The following is a 19,309-nucleotide window of genomic DNA, read 5'->3' on the forward strand; positions in this document are numbered from 1 at the left end:
GATATTTTAGTATAAGGCAAATATCTTTCCATTTATTACTATTTCCATATCCTTGTAATTTATTTGATTCTAAATAAGATAACTTTCACACCATTTAGCTGTGGTGGATTAATCAAACATTCTTATGGTATCAGAGCCACTTTGGTTTAGCAACCCGGATTCTTTCTTTTCAATAGCTTTTGAAATCTTCTACTGTTCTTCTCCACCACCACTGCTGGCTTTGACGCCACAGGGGCAGTCGTCATGGCTGCCACATGTAGAGCCGATTGATTACTCTTCGGCTCCATCCTTTTGACCTCCAAATCATCCTTCGCCATACTCTGTACATACAACCTCACCTTTTCCAAACATAGCTTCTTTCATGTTCTTTCTAATTTTCCCTTCATCCTTCATCCTTCACAGAAACCCTAATCTTAGGATCTCCATCAGCGTTCTCTTCGGAAATATACAAAATCTTGATAAAGCCCATCGACCTTATGTAGAGATTTAATCTAGGCGCCGCACTGGCCTCTTCGCCAACCAAGTTGCCGCCGCCCTTCTCGCCAAAATTGGCTCCTTCGCCCAATGTAGTGACTCTTCCAGCTGCCCTTCTCGCCAAAATTGGCTCCTTCGCCCAATGTGGCGACTCTTCCGGCTTCAACATTGTCCTTGTTCCTTGCTCTAGGTTTCCCCTTCTACTTCTTGGGGTTAGACATATTCTCACCAGAGCCAAGGCAGCATCGTCGCTAAGCGACAATCCCTTTTCATGGGTTAGACATATTCTCGCCGAAGCCAAGGCAGCATCACCTCTGAGCGGCGATCCCTTTGCGATTTTCGATGGCCAAGAAAGTGTTTCTCTACGCCTTCTCTGAACCAGGTTGTTGACATCTTCACGAAAAGTGTTTCTCAACCTCTTTGAATTTTTCAGATTCAAGCTTCACGTTCGTTTAAATCCGATGCTTAACTTGCAGTGTGGTGTTAAGGATATTTAGTAATAAATTATAGTTTACCATATATATTATATTTGATATTTTATTACAATATTTGTCTTATTACTATAGGTATCTTTCCATTTATTGTTATTTCCATTTTTACTATTTCCATATCCTTGTAATTTATTTTATTATAAGTAAGATAACTTTTACACCACTTGAGTGTGGTGGATTAATGAAACATTCCTAAGTATCCTTCAACTTAAAAAAGTAATAAAAAAAAATAAAAAAATAAAAAAAAAAATTACTATTAGTATTATATTTAAAAGATACCAATTAAATTTAAAAATGGTATTAACATACTTTACCTTTAAAAAACAATTATTGTCAATCTATAAATGAAAACCGTCTATTGACACCTCATAAATTATCTACAAGTGTTTTAATGTTAGTTTAGAAATTTTATGAGTATTTTTGAGATGTGGTATCAACAGTCAATGTACCTTAAAATTTTTAAAAAGGGTTTAAAGATGTTTTTTTTTTAATTTAAAGGTATTTTTGAAACAAACTATTAATTGTTGTATTCAAAATTAAGATATTTTACGGTTTTTTTTTTTAATTTAAGAGTATTTTTTAGATTTATTTGAGAGTATTAAAATGACCTTATTTCAAATATACATATATACATATATACATATATACATATACATATATATATATATATATATATATATATATATATATATATATATATAAAACTATCGGAACGTGATCTTGAGCAAGCGATGATCACACGATGTGGGATCCCGCATCAGTTAGAGAGGAAAACGAAGTATTCCTTATAAGGGTGAGGAAATCTCACCCTATAAAATGCGTTTCAAAACTGTGAGGCTGACAGCGATACGTAATATGCAAAAACGGACAATATCTACTAGTGGTGGACTTGGGTTGTTACAAATGGTATCAAGTCCAGTCACGTACGGTGTGTAGAAAATTTGTTTTCTCATTTTAGCTCTTACTAAATCTACTGAATATTGTCCTAAGGAAGAAAAAAACATGTAGTCATGTATATAAGACCTCACAATCTAAACCCTCTCAAGAAGACCCTAATGGAGACAATTCAATTATTATGTGAAAAAACTAAGTTACTTTCAATATTTTTCAACGAAATTGTAAGGAACGTTCAAATTTGATGAATTTGACAAAAACAACCTTAAACCCTTTCATTTTCGAGCATTTTTCGAGTCATTTTTCGTAGGTGTACCATTGACAGGTTTTTTCTTCTTTGAGACGAGGCTCATTATGGCGCTACCTTTGTCCGAAGTCTGGAAAGGGCTAACTTGTTCACAAGCATCGAGTCAAGCTCTAGAAAGGACAAACTCTGGGTTTCTAACTCTTCAAAGCTTTATCAGGTCAATGTTCGGACAAAACGGGCTCTTCAAATCATGAAGTTCAGGTTTCAAAGCATAATGGATTAAAGTTTGGACGAACTTTGGACCAAATGTCGAGACAATGTGACAAATGGACGAACCTTGCTTTTTTAACTCTATAAACCTCTAGTTTGGAAGAACTTTGGTCCAAACATCAAGACTAGACTCCAGAAAAAATGAACTTTTGACTCCCAACACGATAGAGCTTTAACAAGTCCATGTTTCGATGAACCTCGTTGGTGCTTCTACCATTGGTTTTTGAGTTTTTTACCTTTTGTCTATGAATTTTGTTCTAAAGATAACAATTTTGTGAAATGGATGGGTAATTATAATTTACGATGAAGACTTTAATTTCTTTATTCTTTTAGATTATTATAATACCAATACAGGGTTGGAACCTTCAGGGATTACACTGTATTTATTGGTGCTCATATTCATTGACCCATACTTTCCTGGATGGATGTGACCACAAGGATTACACTGTATTTATTGAATTAAATTATGGCATGGTTAAAGAATCAGAGGTTTAAGACAGAAAAGCCTTTCTAGTCTCCATATCCATCACTTATTTCATTTCTCATTACTACGAATTTTTTCATTTATTTTTGCAGGGATTAGGGTGTGAAAATTTTGCGAGGATCAAGTTCCCCTGAGATAATTATGAGTTTTTTTTTTTTTACCTTGTTGTATCATTTCATTTTATCAATGAATTTGGTTCGTAAAAAGGGTTTTTTTTTTTTTTTTTTTTTTTCTTGGATTTTCTTTGGGGCATGGCTTTTGTGATAAGGAAGAGTGTGGATGAAGAATTTCACTCTTTTAGTAGCTTCCCATTTTAGAAAGCATTCAATTTGGTTATTGGTTATTTATTGTCTCACTATTGTCTCGCAGGTGGTTGAGATGGAATTGAAAGCAAACAGTCATTTGGGTGGGACTTAAAATTTAATGTAGTAGGGACAAGGTCTCCTCCTCCCACAGCTAAAGCATTTAAAAATAACAGCCTTATTTGATACAATCTAGAGTTACAAAAATGTGTGGATTGATAAAATCTGGAGTTACAAAAATGTGTGGATACCCTTAGATCTTTGAACTTTGAAGTGTATGAAAATTACGTGCCAATGCATGCCTTTCAAATCCTTTATTTTCGAACTACCGATGAACTATATGCTCATTTCGACCACTGATCAATGAAGTTATGGATAGTATTAATTTCATCGAGTTGGAAAAACTAGTATAAATGATCGATAAATAAATAAATAAACTCAAAATCAATGTTACAGCTCTTACAAGACAAAATCAAAGGAAAAAGAGCAAAGAATCGAACTTTAATATAGGAAAAAGAATAGCGTTCTTAGTCTATTCAAACCCAAGAAGGGTGAGAGACTGAACACCTAGACTGCTCTATGGAAACCCAATATACAGGACTTCCATTATCAGTATATATCAAACCCCAGCCCATTTGGCTTGAGGCTCTCAGCACAAAAATTAAAGCCTGAACTTCATTCAGGCTTTGCTCTTACATTCTACCAATAGTAAACAAACATGAATCATATATTTGGTGATAACAACGGGTCGATGAAGGAAAAAACTCAGGATCTTCGAAAAACGGAGAAATTAACCGATTACCAGCTCCTTCAACCTACTCTTCTTTAGAGCGACTGGAGTACTCGGCGCCAGAATCTGTTGAAGTCACTGCTGATGAAGCGGTCGATGCCAAATCGTTGCTAGAGTTGTTCTGAAATCTCTTTGAGACTAATGAGCTGTTGCTCGGAGGATCAGTAGCTGCAGGCCTCTGTTGTCCTTCTTCAGCCAATTTTTGAAGAAGATTCATGACAGTGGGAATGAATGTGGAGGACAATGAAATAAGCCCTGGAAGCTGTTTGTAAATAAAATCAGACGTCAGGTCCCTTTAGTATAACATGCAAGTTAAGAGCCTAATATGGATTGCCAATGGAAACTAAGATTATTCCTTTCTTTCTTTGACAGAAACAAAAATGTGTACTGGAGAAATCTAATGATACAGAAGAACAGACCAAGGGAGCCGAAAAATGCATACATAGGCAATGCTAAAAATAATTAAGCAGTGAGTACAGGCACCAGGACTGCTGAAGAACACGGCTCTACACAACATGAATAAGATTTGATACTTACAAGACCATTGCTAAATTGCGCAGAAACATCTAGCTGGACCCACAGGGCCTTGGCGAGTAGATAGAGAACAAATAAGAGACCCACATATAATGGATTTCTGTCAACAAGAGGGATAAACGCGAACTTAGAAACCAGGGCAAGCTCTAGCATTTTATAATGCAGAAAACATCACCACATACCTTAAAAGGGTCATAAATTCATTAAACCCTAGAATCAGCAGTGCAATAATAGCCCATGGCGGGGGCAACCAGTTGTTATTACGTTTGCTGGATTCCTGCAAAGTATAAATAATATTTAAGATAGACTTCAAAAAACAATTATCGCCCAACAAATGAGAAAGATGCAGTATGTGTGCCTTATCAGTATTGATCAACTATTAATACCAACTATATTTGATTTAAAACATAAACAGAACCCAAAACTGAACTGACTATTAAGTGTGATAGACGTGGTAATTAGATTTTATTTTTCTTTGTAAGAAATATGGCTGTTGATTAGGCTTATGCCATCACAATGAGGCCATGAACCATAAAATCTTGATCCAAAATAGACTTGTACGGGGTTAAACATTACAGGCCAAACTCCAAAATCCTCATAGACTGCATTCTGAAATACCTTAAAATTTCGGTAGCTGACATAATTTGTAAAATTGTCACTGGAAATCAATCAAATATGTAATCTTGTCTTCGCAGTAATTGCAGCAAGATCTACATCCAAACCCACATTTTATCTACACAATCATTCAAATGAATTGAACCCAAATGGACGCCAGGGTGGAGCTTAAAGAACCTGCCTGACTGTCCAAAGACTTTTTAAGCCTATCTTTGACAATTCTCAACTTTACTACTTGAGGATTTAGAATTAAGATTCAATCAACCTTTACTTAATATAACCACAATCCAGAACAAAAATTCCCACAGCATTTTGCCTCAGTACCCAAAACGTTAATAGCAAAAAAAGAAACAAGGTTTTTATCACAATGATAGCACTCTTTTTTTTCGAGGGAAAACAAGTGTACGTACTAACTAGTAAAAAGAAATAAAGCAGATATGGCTAAAAGTTCTAAGCACATCATAGAATCCCAAGAAAAAAAGAAGAGTACATGAAATGTCTCATTTGATAAACAAATCATTTTTTTTTCAGGTTAATCAGTTGAGAAGTTTCATTAATACCTGTGCAGCAATGGCCTGAGAGACAGTGTATTCTGTCTCCGTCTTGAATTGCCTCCATATAGATTTGCACTGAACAGGGCTAATCAACGTTTGTGATGCTGGAACCTGTCACCAGAAATGACATAAAAAACACCATATGGGGACAATACAAAGGCTTGTCTGAACACAGGAGAGGAAAACACTGTTCCACTGATCACTCCAGAGCAAGACAATGACTCCTGGTAGAGAACTTGCTAAAGATTGATAGTTCTTTGGTAATTTCTACTGCCTCTCAAAGGGCCAGAGAACCATTTTTGGTTTGATCATCTAAATGCAACTATAAATTTCAAGAGATAGAAACAAGGGAGAAAAAGCAGGACTCCAAAATACTTGCATTTTCCCATGAGCTTGAGGCGAGAGGGTCAGTTGCCATAATGCTCCTATCTTTTGTGTTGCTATTGTGTGGGACATTCATCAAGGTAGATGATAGAGTTTTGTCTATCTCGCCAGAACCATCATCATCATTCAAACGTAAAGCAGCCATAACAGATAGTATCTTCAGGGACTACAGCATACAAACATATAAATGAAATATATAATAGAAATAAAAAGCATAGATATAAAGATGTAATAATAATAGGAAAAAAGGAAACAAAGACTAATCGTAAACAGTGCCGTACAGAAGAACGAGCGGTTTTGGTGATTGCCCGGATATCTTCATTCCCAGTCCATACACGGGGCATTGAATCCGAATCATGGCTAAACAAAATAGAGAACCTGTATGCAATATTAAATAATATCATCAGTAATGTATACCACCAACGAAGAAGGTGCAAACTACATGCATCCATGAAAAAGTTGATACCTATCCTTCATACGAATCAGGACCCTTCCAGCTTCTTCCCTTGTTTTTGATTCAACTACACCTCTAGCATAATCCTTAAGACTGGTAATCATTTTTTCCTTAGTTTTTTCATCCATATCATAGCCGACCAGTCCTTTAGACAGCCCAGAGATGGCAGACTCAGTCTCTCGTTGAAGAAGTTTTCTTATAGCCGGCCATGTCTCATTATTAGCTCCATCTAGCAGAGCTTCTACAGGTCCTGCCAATGCCTCCTTCAGTTTTTCCTGCAATCATTGTTATCCTTGTCAGCAATGCTCACAAGGCAATTATATGGGATTCATCCAAATGCTACAAAAGTTCCACAAAACCTAAACAATGACTCCTGAGAGAAAATTTAGCACTCAATGAATGCCTTCGAACATGACCTAGATTAAAAGTCCAGTATCAGAGCCATAAACAAGACTTTACCTCTAATTTTGAAGAAAGTTCAGATAATTTATCAGCACGTATAGCTGCAATGTGTGCATCGATATCACGTCGAAGTTTATCCCTTATTTTAGAAGTGTCCCAGTCTGCCTGCTCAATTATAGCACCTGCAGAGATACAAGTCAGCATGGATTACAGAGTGACAAACAAAACCCATTCTAATCTGAGAAAGAATGGAAACACTTCAGTAAATTGAAAACATTGTACACCATATGAGATTAGAAGCAGTTGCCTATTTAACCGTCCTTCACATACAAACGGGACAGAAGGGAAACAACCCAACTAGAAGCTCAGAGTCTTTTTAAATTCAACTTACCAGCACATTCACCATCAAAAACAGCCATATAGGTTTGAGCACAATTAGAGGCAGCCGAAGAAAACCCTTCCCCTTCATTCAAAGCTTTGTCAAATGCCTCCTTGAATTTATCAAATGTACCAGACCTTATGTGGCCCAACAGAGATTGGAAGGCTGATTGAACAAGCTAGTCGATGAGGAAAAACATGTCACAATAGGTTATCAAGATTATACATCCGAAGGATGTTAGTGTGAATAGTAATTGTACATTAAAGAAAAAAAAAAAAAAAAAAGGTATTCAAGTTCAATGCAGCAGGAAGATCCTCTTGAAGGAACCTTCTGGAGGTTACTTCCAGAGAATAAATCAGTGCTCAAAACCATTTGCAGGAGTAAATAGGAAATAACTTATATCAAATCTTTTAATTTCTCATAAATTATGCAGTTGCTTTCAGATAAAAAAACACAGTAGAATTATTACTTGCAACAACTTTTCTTCAAGTTGTGCTCTCTTCCCAGATCTCACACTTTCGTCAAAAAATGTGGCTTCTGCATCATACCTAATCATCAAATTAGAAAAGAAACTCGTGATGAATAAACTAACATAGCAATGTTCAATAGAATAAAAAAAAAGTAACCATGTCAGTTTTTGATATTTCAACATCTCTACTAAGCTGCCAAAAAGGAATGCCAAAAGGCTACTTCACATTTTTAAACGTAGATCATGATTACTGTTGCCACTGTTCGTTAATAATGCAAACTATTAGCGATTGAGATACATACATATTAACTAATATTCAATAAAATCAACAAGTGGAAATGAAGATTTTCTTTTTCATCATCTAGGCATCTTCTTGTTGGGACTTTAAGTACTTGCCACTATTAAATTCTACTTCGTACTCGTACTAGAATTTCCAAGAGAGAAGATATTCACTTCTAAAGCCAAGATCGTTTAAAAAACTACCACTAAGGAACCCTAACAATCATGCATGGAACAGTCCCTTGTGACAATCCTAGTCCATCAGAAAAACAATCATTTTATGAACATGACAAGGAATAAAGAAAAATTCTAGATGATGATGAAACAATGAGCGCAAAAGTGCCATGGAAACCTCCTGTTTACATGACCTTGCCCAACTTTACTCAAATCCTTCAATGCTAACGCGAACAGAATAAATGTGTGAAGTTACTAGTGTTCACTTGAATGCATCCTGAATAGCATCAAGACAGGTGTTAAACATAAGCACTACTTACTCTGATAAACAAGTATTAATTATTGCACTTAGCTTCTTTCCAAAACCTTGAACCGGGCCTGATTGTACTGCTTCTTCCAAACTCAACCAGTCCTGATCGAATAAAATAAATTAATTTTATGGCATGTTTTGACTACAGGATATATTAGAAATGAGAAAAAAATAGACCAGGATAAAATTTAACGCTTGGGTAAAAAACCTCATTTGATGCAAGCCAAGCATACTTCTCACTGGCAATTTCTTCACAGCGAACAGTAGCCACCATAACCTGCAGATATGCCATGGATAAGTTGACATTTAGCTATATAATTCCGAACATGAATTTGGTCACTGTTATACCTTATGGGCTGGAAGGTCAAGATCCTTGTTCTCCTTGATAACTTTCCAGATTTGCTGTGCGCTAAAAGAAAATCCTGAAGCTGGAACAACTCCCCTGCGATCTCCAGCAAGTCCTCCAGGGGCAATAGAATGGAAGAATCTCTGTCTCAAACTTGCCACCTGATTTGAAACACAATAGTTCATAAAATATGTCAACGACATTTATCTAGGAAAATACGATGCTCTGACCACCGTATAACATTTCTTTATAGAACAAGAAGACAAAAAACTCAATACTATGAGAAGTATGTAAAAGAAAGAAGAAAATTGTGGGATTCACTAATATAATTCCTTTGAACAAGAATAACATGTGAAGGCAAACATATGAACGAAAAAAGCCAAAATAAATATAATCAAAGAACCCCTATCCAGACAGCCACCATAAAATAAAATGTCCTCAGTTCTATTTTTGGAGTTGGGGGGGGGGGGGGGGGGGGGGGGGGAGGATACGAAATAGAATAATTTTCATATTGTGTGCAGAGGGTCAATAGAGAGTTTCACAAAATCCATATACCTGTTCTCTGAATTGCTCTTCCTTTTCTTCAAAACTAGATAAAGCAACAACTTCAACCTGATGATTCAAAAGAAATCAATATCGATTACCAAAGAATTCTACTTCCCCTATAGAAAATCCATTTGAAATAGAGAAAACGAGGACTCACGTTAAAAAAATCGCTTAGTGGAGTATCTTTGTGGGCCTGTGGCTTAGGAACAGAGTCCCATATCTGCAATCAAAATAGAGGTGAAGAACATGCAAATGAGAATAAAATAATAACACTTTTTCGGCATCACAATGATTAAGAAAGCACCAATAATTTACCTTCTGTACATCCTCTCTAAGAACAGGCTCTAAATTTTCCAGTGGTGTCTATATGCAGAAAAAATGAACAATCAACTGTAAGAGAAGTTATGATCTTGCAGCAAAAGGTTCTTCAACAACCACTAGGAAAAACTAAAATATAAAAACTACCCAGAAAATATAAACAGACCCTTGTTTTATCACGTATGACGAACACTAACGTTGTTTTACGTGGACTGAACAATCTCATCATGACCTGCATACCATAGAATTGGAAAATTATTAAACTATTATTATAGAAGATATACCATGACCCACGTACAACCAGATTAAAGGAAATACCTGAAATACAGTTTTGAGGAGAGGCTTATTAGCAGCCTGCTCACGGCCAATATCATGACACCACCTAAATCAAATAATAACTTTTCAAACTAGATTACGTGGAAACAAGAAATATTAAAAAAAAGAGCATACGGAAATACATATTAGAAGATAAAACGAGAATCAAAATAACAAAACTAAAGAAAACTCACATGTTTATTAGCACTATATCTGACACAGCAAGGGCAAAGAGGGCACTTTGCTTCTCAAATGCAGTGTCATCCTAATAAAGAGCGTGACAAAACCACATTAAGAAACAACCAACAATATGTCTACCTAATTATGATACAAATGAAGACAATACTTAATGGCAATTGAGAAAATCTACAATTCAAACTCATTCGGTTTTCACAGGGAACTTGATTTTTTTAATTATTAAAAAAAAAAAAAAATCCCTTATGTTTCATTGATCTATATGAAAAAAGGGGGGGGGGGGGGGGGGGGGGACTAAAAAGGATACAAGAAGTGGACGGGGGCTTGTGGCACAATTAATCAAATTGCCTTGAGAGAAGGCTGAAGGTGTTGCAAAATATTTAGTGAAATAACCCCATCTAGAAACCAGGAAACAGTCTATCTACAACCTCTTCATCCAAATACCACGTCTCCACCTTTCTTAGTGAGAAATATTTTAAACTTTCAAGAATCCACGAAAAAGAGAAGTGTGTCCTTGGTTACCACATTCATAGTTATGTACACAGAGGGCATACAAACGAGGAAAAAGACAAAAGTCAGATTTCTTTCTTTGGACCCAGCCTAGACTAGGGAATTGACCCTGCCATTAAAAGACAGATATGAAGAATCTTGAGATTCTAGAAGGCTCCTAATTCCAGATTCACTCAGATAGGCACCTAAGAATCACCTCAGGTTGAGTTTCGTCAACAGACAATTGAACATAAATTGTAAGAACAACCCAGAGCTTTTCGAAGTTCAGATAACAGAATCTTCATCTAAATGATACTAAAGTCTAAAAACCCCTTTATCTTTGATGAGTTTATCAAACTTGGAAAGGAGTAACAACGCTCTTTCAAACAAAAAAAGATCTTTGATCTCTACAAAAAGAGGCGTGTGAAAATAGTGAACTCAAAGTATTGACAAACACTTAATGGTCATTTCAAAAAATAAAAAAGAACAACTAAAAGAAGTGTATAAGTCTCAATAATAACCCAAAAAAAAAACATAGAAATGCACCTCTCCTCGCTCTCTTCCATCAGTTCCCTCCAAATCCATTACAAGCGTACAAGGCTCAATGCCAGCACATCTAGCCAACCATATACCTTTAGTTGTTTGAGACCTAGAAAAAGACAGATCAATTTGCACTTTTCAGTCACCAAGCCTGAATAAACTAAAGACAAAAGGGTCATTTCTTATCTACAAAAACCGAAAACATAAGGAGGCGACAATAACTTACCTCCCTATAAAAGCATTCATCTCTTTAAAGTTGGTCGCAAACAGATTATTTAGCAGCGTACTCTTCCCTAATCAGATTATATAAAAAAAAAAAAAATAAGAAAAGTATTTTCGCAAGAGACTATGAACCAGCAGGAAAGATTAATCTGATACAAAACTTTGAGTTCAAATATCCAAATGAAAAGAAGAAGAAATATAATGTTTGAATAATTAAATTGAACTTCACAGTTAAAATACAGAGGCAGAACGCCAAGTTCTTAAACAGATTAATTAAAGTATCAGCACTCAGCAGGAAGCTTGAATTTATATTCATTGTTTTAATACGACAAGCTTTTGAAAGCAGACTACTTACCACTACTTTGAGGGCCCATAATGGATACTACAGCATATGAAAGTCCACATTCCCCCAATTTCACAAATTTGATAAAGTTGTCAATTCCGTCGACGTTGAATACACCATCTCCATCTATAAGCTGAACAGAGCAACATTCATCGCTCTTGGCTGCCAGAAGAGGATAATCTTTGCTTCTTAGAACCTCGTAATTGTAGAAATTGAAAAACAAAAAAGGATAATAAATCAAGCAAGTAAAACCCGCAAACTAAATTGTGGCGTTGTGATATCACAGCGATAGGCAAAATAAAACTCTTAAAAGTAATCCAATATAAGAGTGGTCCTGTCTAGCTTTGACATGAGATGAAAATAGTGCTCTCTGATTTCTAGAAGAAGCCAAGCAAAACTGATACATAATCTCTTTGTATATTCAGCAATAACTGTGATGGCAGCATCAATACAAGCCGGATCGAGAGAACTCGCTAGCCAGAAACACCCAAGATCCATAAAACCCATAAATGCCATTAGCCAGGGTACGAACTTGATCACAAAGAAAATCCAAAAGCACAAACATCTCATTCTAGAACCATTCTACACCCTTTGAGACGAAATGGTGAATATAATTCAGCGATCTAATACTCTCGAATAGCGTGATCATGAATTCAGCGATCTAATACTCCCAAATAGAGTGATCATTCATAACAGATTTGGAGAAAATCTATCATGCCCTAATCAAGGTAGCTCAAATCCTTTTATTTAACAATAAACAACTATTAAAGGGTAATGTATAATCAAGAAAATCCAAGAGCACAAACATTTCATTCTAGAACCATTCTACATCCTTCGAGACGAAATGGTGAATATAATTCATCGATCTAATACTCTCGAATAGCATGATCATGAATTCAGCAATCTAATACGCCCGAATAGAGTGATCATTCATAACAGATTTGGAGAAAATCTATCACGCCTAATCAAGGCAGCTCAAATCCTTTTATTGGCAATAAACAACTATTAAAGGGTAATGTATAATCAAACTATACCGAGACGTTACATCTCGCGCCCAATCGAATTGGAAAAAACAAAATTAAATACACTAAGGATGCTTCAACGTAACGCAAATCAAACAAAACGTACAAACTAAGCTGAACGAAATAAAGATGGAACATCGCCACGAAAATTACACAAACTGGTAAAGATCAAAACAAAAAACGTACCCATTTGAAGGAAGGGAGAAGCTGATGCAAATTGGAAGCTGGAGAGAGGCAGAGACTCCGTGAGATCGATTGAACACAGAGAAAAAAACAAAAAAGACAGATCTCAGACAAATGAAGGGGGTGTAACCTATTCCAAACTCGATGATGGAGATGGGAGCTGCTTCGAAATGCAGGTTTGAGTGTCTCTGTTGATCGTTCCGATTTCCAAAATGCGGAAAGCCCGAGAGGTGTGGACGATGATAAATATTTGAAGGGCGGGAGTATAATTACGAGAAAATCGGAGGATTGCCTCTTCAAATAAAGGAAGTTGAAAAAATATAAATTAAAAATAATTCACTTTAATGCCACGTCGGTAATTCTCTCCTTCAATGGACGTTGTCAAATTTCTTTATGCTGTTTTTTGGTTTTTTTTTTTTTAATTAGTTCGTTCTTCAAATAGGAAGTTGAGTAGACCTGACCGTAGACAAATCCTCCTCTTTTTTTTTTCTTTTTTTTTTTCTCTCTCAATAATTTTAGGAGTTGGCTCATCCTCGCCCAGATCACGACCCTTTATTACGGTCGTTGTAGCACGTCAATTCCTTTTCTACGTTTAATATCATAGTTCGTATGTCACTCGATGTGATTCATTTTGGTGGACGAAATATTGTGACCTGCACCCGAGACGACGATCTTTATTTATTTTGAATATTGCTATTCCAAAAATTCATTCACCATAAGTTTAAGTGTTGTCAAATGAAGGTGCCTCGACCCTCGATTGAGTGTCTAAGTGGTGGCTGTTATCACGGTCATGTTTGTCAAAGGCATATTGTTTGTGATCGAGTGTCAAATGTCATGGTCATGCTTGTCTAGGGGCATGTGATTGTAGTTGCATGCTCGTTCCAAACCCATGTTATTTACTTTCGTGTTAGCTAGATCTTCATTATTTCTGTTATGTCAATAAGGGGGTGTATGGTTGTTCGCTGTCTACACCTGCCAAGGCTAAAATGTCTCGAAATATGACTAGTTGTCAATTCTTCCTGTTTGGGTTATGCACTATCGAAACAAATAAAGGGGTAGAGGATCTCTCTGCCTAGTGACACGGTCATACTTGTCTAAGGCGTGTTGCATGTGGCTGCGTGTCGGATGTCTCATTCATGCTTGTCGAGGATGTATTGTTCATGGTCGCATGCCCCTTCCAAACCCATTTTACATGCTTTCATGTATAGTTAGGTCTTTATTATTCTTGCTGGGTCAATACAAAGGTGTATGACTATTTACCAAAATCATGTCTATATTCGTCAGGACTAAAATGTCCCAAAATGTAATATAAGGGGATATGATTAGTCGTTAATTCTTCATATTCGGGTTATATGCTATCAAAATTAGTTGCTACATATTTGTTTTAGCCGATAACATTGCTTTCTTATAAATTATTTTCAACACATCTTCTCGTTCTCAAATGTGACTGAGGCTCAACTATATGTCCAAATTGTCCGTGACTTACGATTTGCATACAACATACTCGTTCGCCAAGTTAGAATAAGTGGCACACAATCGCTGTCCCGCTACCACAAGAATTCTATTTTGATACCTAGCATGTCTAATTGGTTTTAAAAACTAATTACAAAACTCCATATAGAATAATAGAGAAAGAAACTAACTCAATACACATTGCAACAACTACGAGCCTCGTTTCTTGTAGTCCAAGAACTATGTCGATCAAGGCAGTTTCATTAGTGACTCCTTCTAATTGTGGTCCTTGATTTTATGGTTAACAAGTGCATTTGAGACTCGTGCCGGTTCTTTGAATGAGCCTATTGACCTTTTGATCTTTATGAACCATTTTTTAATGAATCCCGTTAACGATTTAGAGGTGTTCATAGGATCAGTTTCTGACCACAAGGAGAGCATTGGTTGAAGCCTATTCTTTTTGGGACTCTTAGGTTAATATTGTAATTTAACACATATTTAATCGTATAAGCTTTTTATTTAATACGCATTTATTATTTAATCTTAGAAAACCGCCTTCACAACATCTTCCCAATTCTCGAGTGGAAAGAGAAAATTACTGTCGCTCCACCCCTCAGCCCTCTATCCAGAGACTTCCGTCGTTGCGATCGTCGCCGTCGAGAGCTCATCCGTACTCCGTCGTCGGAAAATGAAGAAGGTCGGCAAGGTCCCGACACCTTCACCAAATCTCATCACCGTTGTCCTCGGTCTGCTTCTCATATCCTCCTGCCACTCCTTCTACCTCCCCGGCGTCGCTCCTCGGGATTTCCAGACTGTGCGTTACGAATTCCATCACTTCCTCTCAATGTTTGTTTTATTTTTTGTGTTTCTTCAACTTGCTATTGTTTTTCTTGTTGAAATGTTCTTCACGATCTGCGACCTGGCGTGTAGTGCGGTTTTTGGCAGTCGTACTGCGCTAAGTCGGATCTAGGTTTCTGATGCTTGATCTGTTCTTTAATAGCTATGTTCTCTTAATTATGTGGTATCGGAATATTCCTAAACATCATTGAATGCTGTATTCTGGTTACATGTGTTGTGTTCAATTATGTGTTTATTGAAGGTGGTCACTCTACAGCAATGAAATGCAGGAGCAATGTCGCATTATGTGTGATCGTGTTGTAGCCTTCGTGCCTGACATTTGAATAACTTCAAATTTTTCATGCTACCGTGTTTTGTTTTCTCGATGCCCAACCATCTAGGTCGGGTAAAATGGTTAAGTAGAGCCATAAGCGATCTCCACGCGCTGTGTTCAGTTTTTCCAGCATTATAAGGTTTCTTAATGTAGTATGTTCAGGCTGCCTTAGCGGTTACAGTGAGTTCATGTCGGTCATCAAACATACGAGCGCTGTCGTAAGATCTTGCTAATGAGTGCTGATCAATTTGTTCACTGCTGTTAACGCATGTAATTTGAGTTTTTATCCACTCAAGTTCTGGAACTGCTTGTAGTTTGATCTCGAGGTCATATTGTGTTTATGTTTTTGGCTCTGAACTTGGTTTTTCTTTTCTATATATATATATATATATATTTTTTTTTGTTGATTTAGAAATTCTCGATTCTATCCTCTTTTTGCTCCTTCCATCTATTATTAAGTGTTTAAATTCACATCAATGAATGGAAATGCGGTTTTTTTTTTCTTTCAACAGGGTGATAGTCTTCCTGTTAAAGTAAACAAATTGTCGTCCACAAAAACACAGCTCCCATATGATTACTACTATTTAAATTACTGCAAGCCCAAAAAAATCAATAACAATGCAGAAAACTTGGGAGAAGTTCTCCGAGGCGATCGCATTGAGAATTCTGTTTATACTGTGAGTACCTTGCCTGTTTTTAAAGCAATTTGAATATTGTACAGATTCCATCTAAAATGAAATCACTGGTACTTTATTTTCCTGTTTCTAATGTTTCCAAATATTTTTCCAGTTCAAAATGAGGGAGGAGCAGTCTTGTACTGTTGTCTGTAGGGTCACACTTGATGCTGACTCTGCAAAGAATTTTAAGGAGAAAATTGATGATAAATATCGAGTAAATATGTAAGTTGCAAATGTAAACCTTGTATATGTATGTGTCTAATGGTATCTTGTTTTGAGTTTCGACTGTGAAATTTAAAGTTCCACTTTATAATTTACTCAAAGTACATTCCTTCCCTTGTGGCATATTTATTAATTTTATCCACTGTTCTTACAATGAGATACTCCCCCTGTGGATGTTTAGGATCCTGGATAACCTTCCAGTTGCCGTTCTTCGACAAAGGAGGGACGGAAATCCATCAACCACTTACGAACATGGATTTCTCGTTGGATTCAAAGGGAATTATGCTGGGGTATGATTTTGATGGCAGTTAAAATATGAAGTTTCCATTTTTACTTCTCTTTAGCTTTTATATTTTCATTAATATATGTCTTCCCTTTCCCTTCACAGAGCAAAGAGGAAAAATATTTTATCAATAACCACTTGAGCTTTAGAGTCATGTTTCACAAGGACCCTGACACGGATCTGTCTCGAATTGTTGGATTTGAGGTTACACCAAACAGGTTTTTCTTTTCCCTTGCTCTTGCAAGTCCAATTGTACTTCTTGTATTAATTGACCACTGGTTCTCTCGTCGACTTAAGCCCTTAGAGTGATATCCAATCCAAGGCTCTTCATGCTTTTAAAAAACCGCTGCTTTTGCCCCTAGTTTTTTTTTTTTTTTTTTTTTTTTTTTTTTTTTTGTCTTATTTCCATGATTTAACTGTAGTGAATTCAGTAGCTTAATTTCTTTCCCTCGTTGTTTTTAACAGTATTAATCATGAATACAAAGAGTGGGATGAGAAGAATCCGCAGCTAATTACATGCAATAAGGACACAAAAAATTTCATCCAAGGCAGCACTGTTCCTCAAGAAGTTGACACGAACAAGGAGATTGCGTTTACGTATGATGTTTCATTCAAGGTATGGTTGTCACTAATCCCTGATGCTCCTGAACTGTTCCTCTGACGTTGCTGTTATAAATTGATCCTGATCATTTCACAGGAAAGTGATATTAAATGGGCTTCTCGGTGGGACACATACCTTCTCATGAATGACGATCAAATTCACTGGTTCTCCATTATAAACTCTCTGATGATTGTTCTTTTCCTTTCTGGCATGGTGGCCATGATCATGATGAGAACTTTGTATAGAGATATTGCCAACTATAATCAATTGGATGCCCAAGATGAGGCTCAAGAGGAAACAGGATGGAAGCTTGTGCACGGAGACGTGTTTAGACCACCCATCAATTCTGGTCTATTGTGTGTTTATATCGGCACGGGCGTTCAGATCCTTGGAATGACACTTGTAACAATGATATTTGCTCTGCTGGGTTTCTTATCTCCTTCCAACAGAGGAGGGCTGATGACTGCTATGGTCCTTCTGTGGGTTTTCATGGGATTGTTTGCTGGTTATTCATCAGCTCGTTTGTACAAAATGTTCAGGGGCACCGAATGGAAGAGGATTACGTTGAAAACCGCCTTTATGTTTCCTGGTATTCTTTTTTCAATCTTCTTTGTGCTTAATGCTCTGATCTGGGGGGAGCAGTCATCCGGGGCAGTACCTTTTGGGACAATGTTTGCACTTGTCTGCTTGTGGTTTGGCATATCAGTACCATTGGTGTTCGTTGGCAGTTACTTGGGCTTCAAAAAGCCAGGAATTGAAGATCCTGTGAAGACCAACAAGATTCCTAGGCAGATACCCGATCAAGCATGGTACATGAAGCCAGTCTTCTCCATACTCATTGGGGGTATTCTTCCATTTGGGGCCGTCTTTATCGAGCTCTTCTTCATCTTGACATCAATATGGCTGAACCAGTTCTACTACATATTTGGGTTTCTCTTCATAGTATTTATCATCCTTTTAATTACGTGCGCTGAGATAACAATTGTGCTGTGCTACTTCCAGTTGTGCAGTGAAGATTACTACTGGTGGTGGAGATCTTACTTGACTGCAGGATCATCCGCTCTATATCTCTTCCTCTACTCAGTCTTCTACTTCTTCTCCAAGTTGGAGATTACAAAGTTCGTTTCAGGGATCCTCTACTTCGGTTACATGGTCATCGTTTCATACGCATTCTTCGTGTTGACGGGAACCATTGGCTTTTATGCTTGCTTCTGGTTTGTTAGAAAGATCTACTCATCCGTGAAAATTGACTGATTGATTTAGTTGCTTATGGCACAAAGGTTGGTTCAGTTCAGACTGTATGAATCAAGGTAAACGGGAAGAACTGAAAGATGAGAACTTTTCCAATTAGAAGATCTCTACCCCTTATCATTTTCTCGTCTCACGGTGAATTCCCTTTTTATGGTAGAGTGTAGGTCCTCTTTCTCTCCCTCCTTCCTTTAACACTGTTGTTGAGATTTGATGAATCTGTTCTATTATTGTGTACAAGAGACATGGACCCGTGATTTTGGAGCTTTTTGTGGTCATATATGAATTACTTCTTACTCATACCAATTTTTCTTCTTTTATCTGCCTCCCATCTTTTTATCCTTCTTATTGTTAGTTTTATTTAGGATCAGGAATGCTGTTTATGATTAGGCTATCAGGAGTTTGTTGTAGGTGCTTTAACTAGAGATAAATTAGTTTTTTTTTCTTTTTTTTTAAAAAAAAAAAAAAATTATAAAGAAAAAGATTCAAATCTCTATATTCTATATTTGTTTGCCTCAAAAAAGATTTACGAGATAGGTCTTGATCTTGAGTCGCAAAGCAGCGAGACTAAGAGCCTAGGTTGAGACGGACTTTAGACACTTGCCCTACTGGAAAGTCGCCTTCCAAATC

At 36.7% G+C, this 19,309-nt stretch overlaps 2 protein-coding genes across 2 annotated transcripts; one reads left to right on the top strand and one right to left on the bottom strand.

The window, feature by feature from the left end:
- Positions 1–3,572: 3,572 nt before the first annotated feature.
- LOC111779284 (protein ROOT HAIR DEFECTIVE 3 homolog 1) lies at positions 3,573–13,306 on the bottom strand. Its single transcript, XM_023659403.2, has 24 exons — positions 13,156–13,306; positions 13,029–13,066; positions 11,833–11,982; positions 11,482–11,548; positions 11,262–11,364; positions 10,226–10,296; positions 10,035–10,098; positions 9,883–9,948; positions 9,714–9,761; positions 9,556–9,618; positions 9,408–9,464; positions 8,855–9,013; positions 8,715–8,783; positions 8,517–8,608; positions 7,744–7,822; positions 7,287–7,452; positions 6,953–7,077; positions 6,506–6,768; positions 6,321–6,417; positions 6,035–6,205; positions 5,662–5,766; positions 4,669–4,763; positions 4,490–4,586; positions 3,573–4,214 (listed from the first exon to the last, which is right to left on the bottom strand). The coding sequence occupies exons 2-24, from the start codon at positions 13,030–13,032 to the stop codon at positions 3,978–3,980; spliced, it is 2,448 nt and encodes an 815-aa protein (XP_023515171.2). The 5' UTR covers positions 13,033–13,066; positions 13,156–13,306; the 3' UTR covers positions 3,573–3,977.
- Positions 13,307–15,022: 1,716 nt separating this feature from the next.
- Positions 15,023–18,981, top strand: TMN7 (transmembrane nine 7). Its single transcript, XM_023659404.2, has 7 exons — positions 15,023–15,291; positions 16,161–16,325; positions 16,438–16,547; positions 16,729–16,837; positions 16,936–17,048; positions 17,296–17,446; positions 17,528–18,981. The coding sequence occupies exons 1-7, from the start codon at positions 15,166–15,168 to the stop codon at positions 18,683–18,685; spliced, it is 1,932 nt and encodes a 643-aa protein (XP_023515172.1). The 5' UTR covers positions 15,023–15,165; the 3' UTR covers positions 18,686–18,981.
- Positions 18,982–19,309: the final 328 nt, after the last annotated feature.

This window comes from Cucurbita pepo, chromosome 17 (assembly GCF_057944985.1).
Source record: "Cucurbita pepo subsp. pepo isolate OVF chromosome 17, ASM5794498v1, whole genome shotgun sequence".
Taxonomy (NCBI): Eukaryota; Viridiplantae; Streptophyta; class Magnoliopsida; order Cucurbitales; family Cucurbitaceae; genus Cucurbita; species Cucurbita pepo.

Bases quoted from the DNA above. Each gene is read 5' to 3' on its own strand.
- TMN7 (XM_023659404.2), top strand. From the start codon at position 15,166: ATGAAGAAGGTCGGCAAGGTCCCGACACCTTCACCAAATCTCATCACC. The intron at 16,548-16,728 runs GTAAGTTGCAAA...GTGGATGTTTAG, and splicing joins GATAAATATCGAGTAAATAT to GATCCTGGATAACCTTCCAG. The intron at 17,447-17,527 runs GTATGGTTGTCA...ATCATTTCACAG, and splicing joins CGTATGATGTTTCATTCAAG to GAAAGTGATATTAAATGGGC.
- LOC111779284 (XM_023659403.2), bottom strand. The intron at 10,099-10,225 runs GTGAGTTTTCTT...TATTTGATTTAG, and splicing joins GATATAGTGCTAATAAACAT to GTGGTGTCATGATATTGGCC. The intron at 7,078-7,286 runs GTAAGTTGAATT...GTATCTCTGCAG, and splicing joins TTTTGATGGTGAATGTGCTG to GTGCTATAATTGAGCAGGCA.